At 35.5% G+C, this 14,452-nt stretch overlaps 1 protein-coding gene across 3 annotated transcripts in view; it reads right to left on the bottom strand.

The window, feature by feature from the left end:
- Positions 1-5,694: 5,694 nt before the first annotated feature.
- The window catches only part of LOC149798022 (uncharacterized), a 35,162-nt gene continuing 26,404 nt past the window's right edge, over positions 5,695-14,452 (bottom strand). For all 3 annotated transcript variants that reach the window (XM_089963075.1, XM_089963076.1, XM_089963077.1), the window contains exons 4-7: positions 10,957-11,158; positions 10,027-10,110; positions 9,355-9,432; positions 5,695-7,312 (exon numbers count right to left, since the gene is read on the bottom strand). In XM_089963075.1, the coding sequence (XP_089819201.1) occupies positions 6,269-7,312; positions 9,355-9,432; positions 10,027-10,110; positions 10,957-11,158 (1,408 nt within the window). In that variant the 3' untranslated portion in view covers positions 5,695-6,268. The remainder of the gene's footprint in view (positions 7,313-9,354; positions 9,433-10,026; positions 10,111-10,956; positions 11,159-14,452) is intronic.

Here is a 14,452-nt window from a genome sequence, read left to right as displayed (position 1 = left end):
CTTTTGCTAGAAACTCCGAAATTAAGGCATCTGCTTGATTTGCTTTTCATTTATATTTTGAAATATGTAGCTGAGTGGTAAAAGATAATTGTTTTCACATTTAATCCCCGATTTCTCTTTAATTTCCTTTGTTGCGCCATGGAGGATATCCAATCTGTATTATGGAAGAAAATAAGATAATCTCTGCACAGTCGTATCCTTCTTGCACACGAAAAGTCAATTATACCAGTCGACATTTGCACAATAATCGCTGAATCAAACTAACTGATAAAGTTCCTAGGTAATAATGATTCTGACCCTTAAGCTGGAGTCTTGAGCAATGTAGTTTCTGTATAATGGGACGCACGTTACCACATCAGTTCGCATACTCGACTAGGGCCTTGTAAATGGATTAACACTGAATTTTCTCATAATGTTTTCACAGTGATTTCTTCTGGATTATGTATTGAACTACCGTGATTATAGTACAAACTGCCATGTCGAGAAAGGCTTGAAATTTTATTCTGCATCCCACCAACCCAGAAAGTTGGTTGCCAGCCATGCTGTATCATATATATATATATATGTGTGTGTGTGTGTGTGTGTGCGTGCGTGCGTGTGTGTGTGTAGGATCCTTTCTGCGTTTCTTTGCATATATTCCGACATCTTCTTACTACAAAGCTGGAGTTTGAAAGGTATGTGGTTTAAGATGGAGTTCACCGGCATACTGACCTATTAAGTGCTTAATTAGGAAATATCATCTCGTCTCTTTTGTACAAACACATACACTCATAAATCTTGTAAAATATGCTAAATCAACATACTTTTTTTGGTTTTCCCCTGAGGATCTATTTCCCCACCCCCTTTTAGCTTGTTCCTTAATGGTTCCCTGTTCATCTTTTTTTTAAATTATATTAATTACCCATTGCTCGAGTCCTTTCCTGAAAATATTTACAGAGAGAGAGAGAGAGAGAGAGAGAGAGAGAGAGAGAGATCATTGTTTAACACTGATAAATGAACTCGGTAGACAACTGTAAAGTTAATGCTATACAATAAGGCATCATAACTCTTTCGATACCTTAAAGGCACACAGTTCACAATATTGCCTACAGAAGTCCCTTGGGGTAAGTGTTAGCAGCACGCCTATTTCCTCTGTCAATACAAAGAACTGTTTAAAAAATTGTTCATATAGGGCCCCTTGACATAATAATTTGTTTTTGCCTTGGCGTTTATTTTTTATTTCTATACACTATGACGCCAATACTTGAAGTAATCTTTATATCTAATATACTTCTAGGTTAATATCGATCCAGCAAATTCAGGTAAACACCACTGATATTAGCATAGTGACATAATATTTGACTGTGATACATATGTCTATAACTGGCAGTCAACAGCAACACATGACTAGAAATAACAAATTACAGGCCTCCTACCCAAACTAGTTTGGCCTCCGACAAGAGAATTACCCATAGACATACACATATACCCACACCCACACCCACCCACACACACACAGCCGCCCACTCACCCACATGCAGCAATGAATCTCGAAAAATCGTTACAGATAGTAATATAAAAAGTTACCTCCTCATGAATTGACTGTAACGAATAGAGTTTTCGTCTCGCCAAGAAGATAAATAGAGCTGCCATGCAGTGGTAAAAATTTGGCTGAAATGCTTATGAAAGATATTACATAAGGCAGTGACGATCTTTTCAAGTTGAAACTTTTATGTTCCAAATACAAGTTCGGTACTTTTGTAATTCAATTTTTTTCTTTACATATTTTATCTTTTGTTTTTGTTCGCCTTTAAGGGATAAAGTGTTGGTATTAACCCACTTGGTGCGTCGATGAGCAAATCTTTGAAAACTCCGATAACGTATCATTTGATTCATTTTTTTGAATATAAACAAAGATTGGAATGTCACATAGGTCGTAAAATGTTATATTCTATTTCACCCACCTGTCAAACTTGTTGATCTCGACATGACTGTATCCTAAATCTGTATCTACCTATAAGTGGCCTAATTTTATTACCGTACTAGGTTTTCAGCCTGTTGTAATGGAAGTAGTGCTTCAGCCGTTTGGATAATTAAATACTGTAAATCTACTATATATTGATTTTTGTAAATGTGAAACTCTCGTTTTTCGTAAGTACCAGTACTAATTTGTTCTCTATCATCGTTCTCCTGTCAAATGCTTGATTTTCTGGTATCTGAAAAAAATTATTTAATTCAGTCATATTTTCGCAGCTGTTTTTTCTTCTTCAAATTTTCCATCGCTACCAGAATACAGCGTTCTTCATCAATTTGAAGAAAACAACTCTTTTCAGAATTCATTGGTTGCTTTTTGTCTCAGAATTGTATTCACTTCTATGTATAAAGCGTGACGAGTCTCAATCGTACGAAAGCTTAAATTTTGTATTGTGTACTGCATATTTCTAGTGTGTATTGCATAATTCTCTTTGTTTTGCATTGCACTTAAGATATTCAGTGCAGGTAGTTTTGTACATTGGTAACCATTTATCACTTTTGTGTGAAGATAATTTTTTAATCAGGAATTAATTGTTCTGTAACTAAAGCGTATTCTTTTAAATGGCTGTGTAGATGTGTTGGAGTCTTAGATTCACTTAAAATGGAACCAGCGTTATAATCAACGTCCCAAAATGACGAACTGTGTTGCCTGATATTTTGAGGAGATGTTCTTCGATAAAATTTGCGCGTTAGTTAGCCATCTGAAGTGTTTCACTGGCATTTTTTTTTTCGTCATCTAGAAACATAATATATTATACTAGGCCTGACTTTTCGTATTAACCACGGTTTATTATTTTGCAACTCGCTCCGAGTATTATTTGTGATTTGATTCAGAGTATATATTTGACATCATGAGACATCCACCTCTTAGTCAACTTTTGATAGCAAAGAAAATGTCGCTTTCAAAAATTCAATTTCTTTCTGTGATATCCTTTAATGATGCAACATGTGCGAGTACTGGTGTACTAAATTAGCAGACGGGGTAGTTTGTAATTTTTCACGCAGACATTCCTAAATTCATACGGTGGTTGCTTTTCATCAATGTTTCTATCATGAAGTAGTAGATGTGAAGATCAGTGTAACATAGATTTCAGTGTTCTGATACTTTTTATGGTGTACTGAGAAAAATAAATTCAAGCGTATTTAAGAAAACGAAACTTATTTATTTGTAATAACATTTATTTTTAAAAGAAATGATCAATTACAGCAGTTGGATAATTTCTATTAACAAAAAGATCAACCTATCAACGTCTTTGACTTTCTATTATTTCTCAGTTAATCTAACAGTTTTTATGCAGCATGATTCCGCTATTACAGATGCAAATTACTTAAAATCAAATTTATTTACAATTTGTTGATGTCCAATGTCTTTAGAGGGCATACATCAAAGCAATGACTATATTTGAATCATATTTAGAAAGCATATTTATTGGACGTTACTCAGCATAAAAAAATATGTAACGCTTATATTTGACACATTAACACAAGCCCGTTTGTTTTAAATCCATTCTGACAGATCTATATATAGGCCTCCCTTTAGTGATTCGTATTTATCTATGTGCAAAATCATATAATCTTTTCTCTCAAATATCTGCCTTTCACTTTCTCTTATTTTTTGTTAAAATTTTGCGTGAAATATTTCATATAACGTTTGTATCGTCATTTCCAATATGTTATTGCATATATCATCCTATGATCTGGCATACTTTTACTTGATCATTTATAATAGTCATATTTACATTTTCTGGGATCTTTTGAAATTCTGATCAAATAAATACCGTTGTCTTTAGCTTATCATTTAATCAACGGAATTGCTATCACTTAAATAGCCCATACACTGCTATGACTTAAATAGCCCATACACTACTATCACTTAAATAGCCCATACACTACTATCACTTAAATAGCCCATACACTACTATCACTTAAATAGCCCATACACTACTATCACTTAAACAGCCCATACACCACTATCACTTAAACAGCCCATACACTACTATCACTTAAATAGCCCTTACACTACTATCACTTAAACAGCCCATACACTACTATCACTTAAATAGCCCATACACTACTATCACTTAAATAGCCCATACACTACTATCACTTAAATAGCCCATACACCACTATCACTTAAACAGCCCATACACTACTATCACTTAAATAGCCCTTACACTACTATCACTTAAACAGCCCATACACTACTATCACTTAAATAGCCCATACACTACTATCACTTAAATAGCCCATACACTACTATCACTTAAATAGCCCATACACTACTATCACTTAAATAGCCCATACACTAATATCTCTTAAATAGCCCATACACTACTATCACTTAAATAGCCCATACACTACTATCACTTAAATAGCCCATACACTACTATCACTTAAATAGCCCATACACTACTATCACTTAAATAGCCCATACACTGATATCTCTTAAATAGCCCATACATTACTATCACTTAATCAGCCCATACACTACTATCACTTAAATAGCCCATACACCACTATCACTTAAACAGCCCATACACTACTATCACTTAAATAACCCATACACTACTATCACTTAAATAGCCCATACACTATTATGACTTAAATAGCCCATACATTACTATCACTTAATCAGCCCATACACTACTATCATTTTAAATAGCCCATACACTATTATGACTTAAATAGCCCATACATTACTATCACTTAATCAGCCCATACACTACTATCACTTAAATAGCCCATACACTACTATCACTTAAATAGCCCATACACTACTATCACTTAAATAGCCCATAATACTACTATCACTTAAATAGCCCATACACTACTATCACTTAAATAGCCCATATACATGTTTAGTCCTTTTTATAGACCAAAGGGTGTAGAATAAAAACAATTATGACATACATCTCTCAAAAAGAGGGTTATGTTGTAAGGTTGAAGTTTCTAGATGATGTAAGAAGAGGAAAAGCGAACTCACACAGAAATTTACCCCATATTTCATGTTTGTTTTCATATATAGATAAACAGATAGATATATACTGTCGTATACCTTAGTCTGAAACATTCCAATAAAAATATAAGTGGTTTCCATGCAGTGCAACACTTGAAATCCACAAAAAACCTGTCATCATTGCTATTATTATTATTATTATTACAGATCCGAGTTGCTGTAATCTACAGCCGACAAAATAAATACCCAGAATATTTTTGAGCTGTAGCCATATTGGTTACATATTTCCTACTCTTCATACAAGCCCACAAAGTTCTTAAAATTGTGGATCCCATTGTAGGAATTCAAAATAACAAAATAACATGGGCTAATTTCAGAATGCTCATGGAACACAGCATTGCACAAACAACATTTTGAAGGATATGAACTATCAGCTATATATTACAGAATACATTTTAGTATCTCATTTTATCCATGATTTTTCTTTTGGGGGTGCGTAGCAGTTAGGGGTGGGGGTGAGGACACTTTGATTGCACATCTAAAATTAAGTTGCACCATGATTTCATGAACTAATTTTTATTATATGGAGTTTACTTGTTTATTATAATAAGGAGAAGATTTAGCGTGAAATATTATATTAACCATAGATAATGTTGCAAATTCAAGTAAAAATGGTTCAGTAATTTATTACAGAGAAAATAGAAGGATAAAAAAGTTGATACAGGTTGTTCTGGCTCTGTTTATTTCTTTCCTCCCAAACTAAAGTTAATTCCTTTTAAATTCACGTGTAACGTTTTGATGCTTGTAAGGGACGTAGATGTGCAGGTACCTGGGATTTTTCATCCACCAAAGTGATCCTGTTTCCACGAATATTACAACCATGGTACCGCTACATTATGTACATGTCGGAAGTTAATAATACCATATTTACTTAAACATTTCCGAGGTTTGAAGAAACAATGCATAAAACAAAATGAAAAATTCTAGAAAAAATATTCATGAACACACGTATTTTTCAAGACGTTGCAATCAGAACGTTATATATGTATATGCTAACTTTTATTTTAGCTGCAAGCAACAATGTTTACAAAAGGGATTTTGTATTGCTGATCAGGTTCTAACAGATTCTCATGAAATATAACAAAAATTATAGAAAACGAAAACAAAAATAATTAAAACTTCAAACCTTTTGGCAAAAGAAAACAAATTAGGTGATTGAAAACTTGCTACAAAAGCAATGGTTGCAAATTAATACGTTTTGTCCTGTGTATGTACGATCTTATCACATTTTGTTTTATACTATTTCCCTCCAAATGTTGCTGGGAACAGTTCCTGATACAGAGCAAGGTATCTATCGTATTTTGTGTAGAAATGTGGTCGAGTCACAGAGTCTCCTTCGTGGCAATACATATAAATGAAGCTAGCAAATTCATCCTGTTCAGATTCCTTTAAAGGCTCGTAGCTTTGAGCAGTACCTCTTTTATCAAAATGAACAGGTTTTGCCATGGGCCCGCTCAGATGACCCTGTATTTCACTATCAAATTTTGCTGTAGAGTTATGGAGTTGACTTGTTTTCTCGCTTTCATAGCTTGTTCTTGCACTGCTCGCATGTGGCGAGGGAACTTGTCGACTCTGCTTTGATTCATTCATTGCCTCTCGTTCAGTCTTTACGTTTGCACCGCCTGTATACGATCTGATGCCTTGTTGACCTTGAATTACTTTATTCTCTGGCTGGCGTGAATAATTCGAGTTTGCATATGATGTAGATCCGATTGTGGAAAGCGGACCTCCGTAATTTGTGGGGCTGTTCTGTTTGTAGGAAGTGTCGACCATCTCCATTCCGTAACTGGTACGAGCAAAAGAGGAAGAACATGGCGTTACAGTCTGAGGAAGATTCATATTTAGCCGGCCATTTTTTGTTAGTGGTCTTGTTGTCGTTGATGAATGCTTAACGCGATACTGTTCTGAAGTACCTCCTATTAGTTGGTCTCTAATTCCAATCGTGTTCCCGCTATCCCATGCATTTCTGTATGTTTTGATCTGTTCAGGCTTTTCTTGAATTGAATGCGCCACACCTTCTTCAAGCACTGGTCCGTCTTCATGGAGGAGTATTGGTGGCAAGACCACAAAGTCAACCCTGGTTCCAGATGTGGTGTAGGGTTTGTACATACCAGTGTCGAAATCCTCAGCATACTTTAATTCTTTACCCAACACAGAGGGGGGGTCTTGTATTGCCATCAACCAACATATCTGGAAGCACTCGATGAGATACTTCTTCATCGTTGTGTCGTAAAGAAATATTCTATCAAAATACACGTTGTCCTTTACGTATATTTCACATTCCTGTAATAAAATTTGTAAATTTAAAGGTTCATTTTTTAAGCTGACATGGACGAATCATTTGGAGAAAACCACGCATTTAAATAATAATCAGTATGCAGTAATACTATCGATCGATCGATCGAGAGATCTCGCCTTTCAAACTTGTGCTGCTATCATGTCAAAAATACAAGCTCTATCTCCGTTCTTCAAAATTACCATCTTGAATGACGCACACATACCACAAAAAGTTCAATCTATTTATAAATTCGATCCCAAATTCCAAGTTTACGCTACCCCCTTCCTCCATAATACAGAATCTCACTTCAGACTTGGAAATGTATTTTATCTGCTAAATTCGCGTCACACGCTAGTCAGCAATTGTACTGTAGTAGGCTTCTCTGTGAGTCAAAGTCAGATAAATTTTCCCAAAGGCATGTGAGGTTATATCAATACTTCATACGCAGGCCGTCACAGAATAGGGATGACAGTGATCTAATGTGAAGTCTTTGCACCATAAACAAAGAGCCTGCATATAAGGCTAACTAAATGCTTGTAGGTAAACCATTTATCTGCTTATTCTCTAATTGTGTTTGATGCTGTTTTTTGTATATATGATCAATATAATTATATTTTGCGTTTGGTTTGCTTGTTGTTGTTTTTATTTTCTTCATTAAAAATCAGGACCTTTTAACATAGCATGTGGCCTCGCGTTTGATGCTTTGACAACGGAGACCGACAAAACTGTATTCTAAAATCATTATTCAATTGGTTTTCAAGGCAGAAACATCTTGATAAAATATATTTAAGTAGCAATGACTGTCATTTGTTTTCACTGTTATGTATATTTAATAATTTGTAATCTGTGCTTGAAATTTATCCATGATTGAGGATAGATTTCTAGTATCTTGTTTGTACATTATAAATAATGATATTTTGCTTCAAATTACAGCTTGATTATGACCTTATAAGGTTTTGGAAGCGAACTTGTTTACACTTTGGTGTAATTTTCCATTAAGATGATTGCGTTATGTTCAGAAAAATATATTGCGACTTAGGTCAAGTAGAAATGTATATAAAAGAGGTTTTGTCGACAAAGAAATTCATTCCTATCTTAATATCAGTCTGAGGAATCATTTTAGTTGTTTTCAGATATAATTTGAGAGGAATCATTTATTTAAAATAGTCATTAGAATAACTAATTGCTCATTGACTGTTGGGACTAAAACACTATTTTCGGATTATTGTGAATTCATTCGAAGACATTCTGCATTATGTAATTGTGATACATTAAGACTGTTGGTACATCAAGCTATTCAAGGCGATTAGTACATTAGCACATTCAAGATTGAAATTCATTTGGAACAATCTATACTTTTGGACTTGTGATAGAACTTTAAGGATTAGTAGGATTTAATTCATGATACTGTAAGTTCCTTTTAAATTTTCACTTTGTATTCTGTGGAAATAAATATTTATTGAAATTTACTGAACTTGTTGGTTTTGCTTCTTTCTTGTACATAGTTTAAAACTAAATAGTCATAACATCACTAACATATCAAGATGTCGGAATGACCAGCTAAACATTATAGGATTGAACTATCCTTACAGAATAAAATTAATCTGATCAAAGAGTATTAATCTGTGACAAAACCTACATTGAAGAAACAATGTGAAAAATTCGTCTTAGGAATATCTGATTTTCAGATTTTCTAAAGAAAATGTAATTCTTCAATAATGAATTTGAAAACTACAGTGATGCACACAAGCATTTTTTTGTCAACAACGTATGCAAATTCGTCAAACTGAATAATACTGCGTTGCAGTTGTTTAGCCAAGCTTGGACCAAAAACATTTACACACAAGGCCCTGCGATATATGATCTCCATCTCTCTAGTTCCATCAGCGGCAACCACAGTAAACCGAAAACCTTAAAAAACCCAATTGCATTGGGGTTCCAGAGGATATATATATATATATATATATATATATATATATATATATATATATATATATATATATATATGTGTGTGTGTGTGTGTGTGTGTGTGTGTGTGTGTGTGTACCTGAAAAAGAAGATAAGCCTTTTCTACATCCATCAGCTTTCTTGCGGTTTTCAACTGTCGTTTTATCGCATCTCCTACCTAAATGAACCAAAGACATGTTACTACTATATATGTTTTTTTAATGAACAATAGAATAATACTTCGTTTAATAATCAAATACAAAATGGCAGACTATTCGAAAGGGTATTACGGTGATCTAATGCAAAGTAATCAACTCCATAAAAGAACTGTTTAAATGAACCTCAGTGTTGTCGAGTGCCCAGCTCTAGACACTAGGAATTTATAGCATATATCAATAATTACACAGCCCGTAGATGAATAATGAGGAAACATCGCATCTAACATCTTTAATATAATTTTTGGTTCAGTTTGCTGACAGGAGAATTAAGTAAACGAATTAGAGATACCACTAAATTTGGTATCGAGATATAATCTTCACAAAAATATATACACATACGGTTTTTACCTATAAAGAAAATAATATTTAGTTTCACAAAGATGAAATAAATCACTACCATATGATGGTTTGATACAGATTGTCCTTAAATCCAAATATTCAGGTGAATCATCAGCTGGCAACATGTATAATTTATTCATTCGATGTAATTTTTGGGAATGTTTTGGCCATTTACGTAAACGAAGAGTCGCTCATAAATTCCGGGTTGTACATACTTGTATCGATCGGTCGCCTGATATGCTCCGCACAAGTTCATTCATCTGCTTTTCTGATCTTATTTTCGCAAAATTATGGCATTCCTGTCAATAACAATACAATATAATGCATGACTTTTCTTCATGTTATTTTCACTGATTAACCAAAGCATCTTCTGCCTAAAACTACTGTTTGCACAATTTATTAATACAGCTGCAACATGGAGGGCAATACTTCAGTCAACTAGCATCGAACGAATTCATCTTTTGAACAACGTGGACTGAAGACCATAGAGGACGCACAAACACCTAGGATACCATAACAACTTTCGTTTTCCAGCACTTATCGAAGAAAAGATGAGTAAGATGGACAGTAAACTGACTGTTCACGTGTGTTTCATGTCCAAGTATAAAAAATTATTGCAGTCTTGACCTTTCTCTTGGTCGACAAGGTGGAGGAGGTGAAGGGGTTTGTATCTCGGAAGGAAAGTATCGTTAAGTGCTGAGACAAAAATATAGGGGTTATACGCATCTTGTTAAATATTTGTTGCAATAAAATGGAATAGTCTGAGCCCGAGGGTAAATGTCTTTTGTCGGATATTCCTGCATATGTATGAACTGACAACTATATATGCACGTTTTCCCGACATTGCACACACACACACACACACACACACACACACACACATATATATATATATATATATATATATATATATATATATATATATATATATATATATATATATATATATATATATATATATATATATATATATATATATATGAGCAACTGGTTATAAACAATGTACTAGATTGCCATTTGTGATTCAGTTTCCAATGTCTGAGTGTAGTTGACATCCTAAACTTTCATTGATCAAACCAGCTGGCATTAGTGTGTTTGCGTAAACCTATTTTGCCAAACATTCTTGATTAATAAATCATACTTACGATCAACAGTTTTAATAATATCTCAACGGCCATCTTTTCGGTTTGTTTATTTGTTTCAGTCAACACTTCAAAAGCATCTGTCCATTGAGTGTCATACAAATTCTTGTATCTCTCCCTTAACTCGTATAGTTGATTCTGGTCACTCATGTCTGCACTATTTGGGGTGTTATTGGTCACCTGACTTCTCATTTGCTGGTTGAAGCTGAAATAAGTAATTAATATCTATTTTCAAGAAAATGCTACTTAAATAGAAGTGTCCTGCTGTAGACTTTTGCAACTATCTATCTATCTATCTATATCTATCTATCTATCTATCTATATATATATATATATATATATATATATATATATATATATATATATATATATATATATATATATATATATATATATATATATATAATTCTGATTGTGTAGTAAGTCATAACAAGTTGTATTAGATATAAGAAAGCGTTGCTAGGCAGAGAAACACGACGACATTACTGGAAAGAAGATACCAACCATCAGTGAGATGCGACTGGCCTTGGTACGTAACTGCATCATCATTTACACACAAGTAGTATAGTGGGGCGATATATGGACAATAGAAAACCCAGTCAAAAAGGTCGTATGGACAATCGTTATACGCACAATGGAAATCTCAGTCAAAAACACCCTGGGGCGATATACGGACAATGAGGAATTGAACATGGGGAATACTGGGCCACTATATGGTCAAGGGAAAGTGAAGTTGTTGTATAGGGACAACAGGAATGGAACAGGTGAGGTGACGTCACGGTACTGGAGATTGGTAACAATGTAGCAATGGGCTGACCTCAATCGGACCAAACAGCGGGAAAAAACGTAGAACGCTTGGCAGGGTGGGACTGGCGGAACATAGACATATATAACACATACAACATACATAGATTGATGAACATCAAACACATATATGGCAAAGAGAATAAATACCTTTTCGATGCATATGAGTGGCCCTGAAAAGGGCCTTTAAGGATTTTTTTGTTAACATCATTCCGTTAACATAGGTCTTCTTCTCTTCCTCAAACTTCTTCTGACTTCTGGACCGTAGATGAGGACTCTCTTCAGACAGCTTTGTTTCTCCACATAGATTCTTCTTTTCCAAACGCTCGTATCGGTGATCCGGATGATTGTCCACGATGATCTGACATACATGGGTAAGTCCGTACGGAACAAAATCGACGATACGAGAGTAGATGATTCAACGTTAGTCCACATCTTGTGACGAGAACAGGTGAATGGAATGAAATGATCTGCGGTTATGTTTAGTGGAAGAGCGGATCAAAACGGATTTAGTTTTTTCACCAATCCTAACACGTGTTACAAAATTCAGTCACAATGTGGAGTCTGTCTTCCAATCCGAACAGAGCTGCCTGTGACGTAACATTCCCTATATAGATGCGCTAGCGTCTGTGCGCAGTGAATCAGTGCGACAAAGTTTTCAAACATGACGGAAACTAAGAAGACGATGAATTGGGGTGCATCGGCTGTGGAGGCGAGAAGCGATGGCATAGCAGCTGCTACCAAAGTCAACACAGTCTTACTTCCAGAAGAGACCGATTTTAAGTTGAGTTTAGTAGATTTTCTCTCTTTTTCTGTTCCGGTACCAGTACCTTCACCACCTTCTCCTTCTTACCACACGTTAAGGAATTTAAGCAGATACAGAAAGAAGAATTGTATAAATTGTTCACAGCAGAAAGAAGCAGAACAAGCTTTTCTCCTTCAACAGCAACAGCAAGAAGAAGAAAAGACAAGAAGATGGAAAGATAGGAAGAAGAAGCAGCAGCAGCAGAGAAGAAACAAGGTCTAGGAGAGAAGGAGGACAGTGAAAGTCAAACGGTAACGGTACTCTTAGATATGTTAGCAGAAGGGTTAGAGTCTGAAAGAAATGTATCAGACTTCTTTATTACGACTCAAGAGAAAAAGACTTTCCCCAGCCAAGCAGCCCAACCCTGTTACTACGCCAGAGATACCACCCTTAGTGATTTCTACCAAATCATTGACAGGAGCCAGTCCATAAGTAGACCTTGGCCGTGGAAAAGGCTTAAGGCAGTTAAAGCTGATTACGTCCCGTTCCTGAGTTTTTTTTATATACAAAAAAGCACCCAAACGGTCCTTTTCAGGGCCACCCTCCTCTCTCAAAAAGAGACAGCACTCATTCTGCCAAAATCAATTAAAACGCAATGTACCTTTTTTGCCCATGATGTACGTGTGTGAGTCAGTGCGTGAGTGTAGGTCCTTATTCGAAAAAATCAAAACCAAGAGACACTTACATTTTCTGTCTGGTCTATTCTGTTATAAATTTTTCAATTCAATTCAGAACACTTTAAAAAGTTCATAGACTTCGTCTGTATCTTTATTCACTCTCTCCTTTTTTTTATAACTTTCTTCACTTTCACAGGTTTTTCGTCCTCTTCTTCCTCACTTTCTTCCTTTCTTTTCTTCTATTTTTCTCTTTCAGGACGTGTCTGGGTTCTTCCTTTTAGGAGGGTACCTCTTCTTGTTCCTGTTCTGATCCCATCTCTTTCTCTTTCTCCTGGATTTTTTTGAGCATTCTGAAGACCAACGTCCTTTCTCTTAACAATGATAACATGTATCTTGACTTTTGTCTCTTCTGACATCTGTCTTGCATTTTTGACGGTCTGGACACTCTGTAGCCCAATGCCCTTTCTTTTTACAGATATAGCAAGTATCTTTACATTTATCTCGAAAGGCGGAGGAGTAGTCTCTCGGCTTGTCTGAAGAAAACTTTCGTATGATACCTCGCAAAGCTCTCATCAGAAATTCGATCTGTGTGGGCTCGTCCATCGTTCTGGTCCGTTTGAGAGTGAAATGAATACTGGGAGGGAAGACACTGACCCTTTATATAGGAAGACACTGGTCTTACATGGATATAGGGACCCATGGCGTTTAAAATGTAGTCATTTGACTTTTTGCAGTCAAGATGAAACGATCGCATCATTTCGTGGAGAAAGGAGAAGAACGTAAGAGGCAGACACGTGATTTATTTCCTCGCAAAGTAGCTCAAGTCTTGGCTCAAATTTATGCCAGTGATTGTGAAGGTGATACGAGTGAGCCAGAATCCAGACCCAGAGAGTCTATACCCAACCAAATTCCACCACTAACTCCTCAAAAGTACTACCACATTCGAGAGACGGAAAAGCGCTCCTCTAGACAATTTAGAACAACAGCCTATACGTACACGATGACGTTTAAAGATTTCAAGTCCGACGTGCCTCTGGAGAAAGCAGAAGGGTTCATCACCGATGTGTGTGATTCTTTGTTAACCACACTGAAACGAAAATGTGAAGCCAAAGAAGACGATCGCGTGAGACTTTCCATTCATCACTACAATCTAAAGTCTCCCGTTCGGATCGAGTTTAGCAGCCCAGCAGAACTGACACCTTCCAAAATCATCGACAAGATTCAACACGTGCAACAATCTAACGACAAGTTTCACATCATCGATGGAAAAGCG

The sequence above is a fragment of the Sinohyriopsis cumingii genome, chromosome 6 (genome assembly GCF_028554795.1).
Source record: "Sinohyriopsis cumingii isolate HCF-2022 chromosome 6, ASM2855479v2, whole genome shotgun sequence".
Classification (NCBI taxonomy): Eukaryota; Metazoa; Mollusca; class Bivalvia; order Unionida; family Unionidae; genus Sinohyriopsis; species Sinohyriopsis cumingii.
The sequence above is the reverse complement of the archived record's forward strand: the minus strand, read 5'-3'. Positions and strand labels throughout refer to the sequence as shown.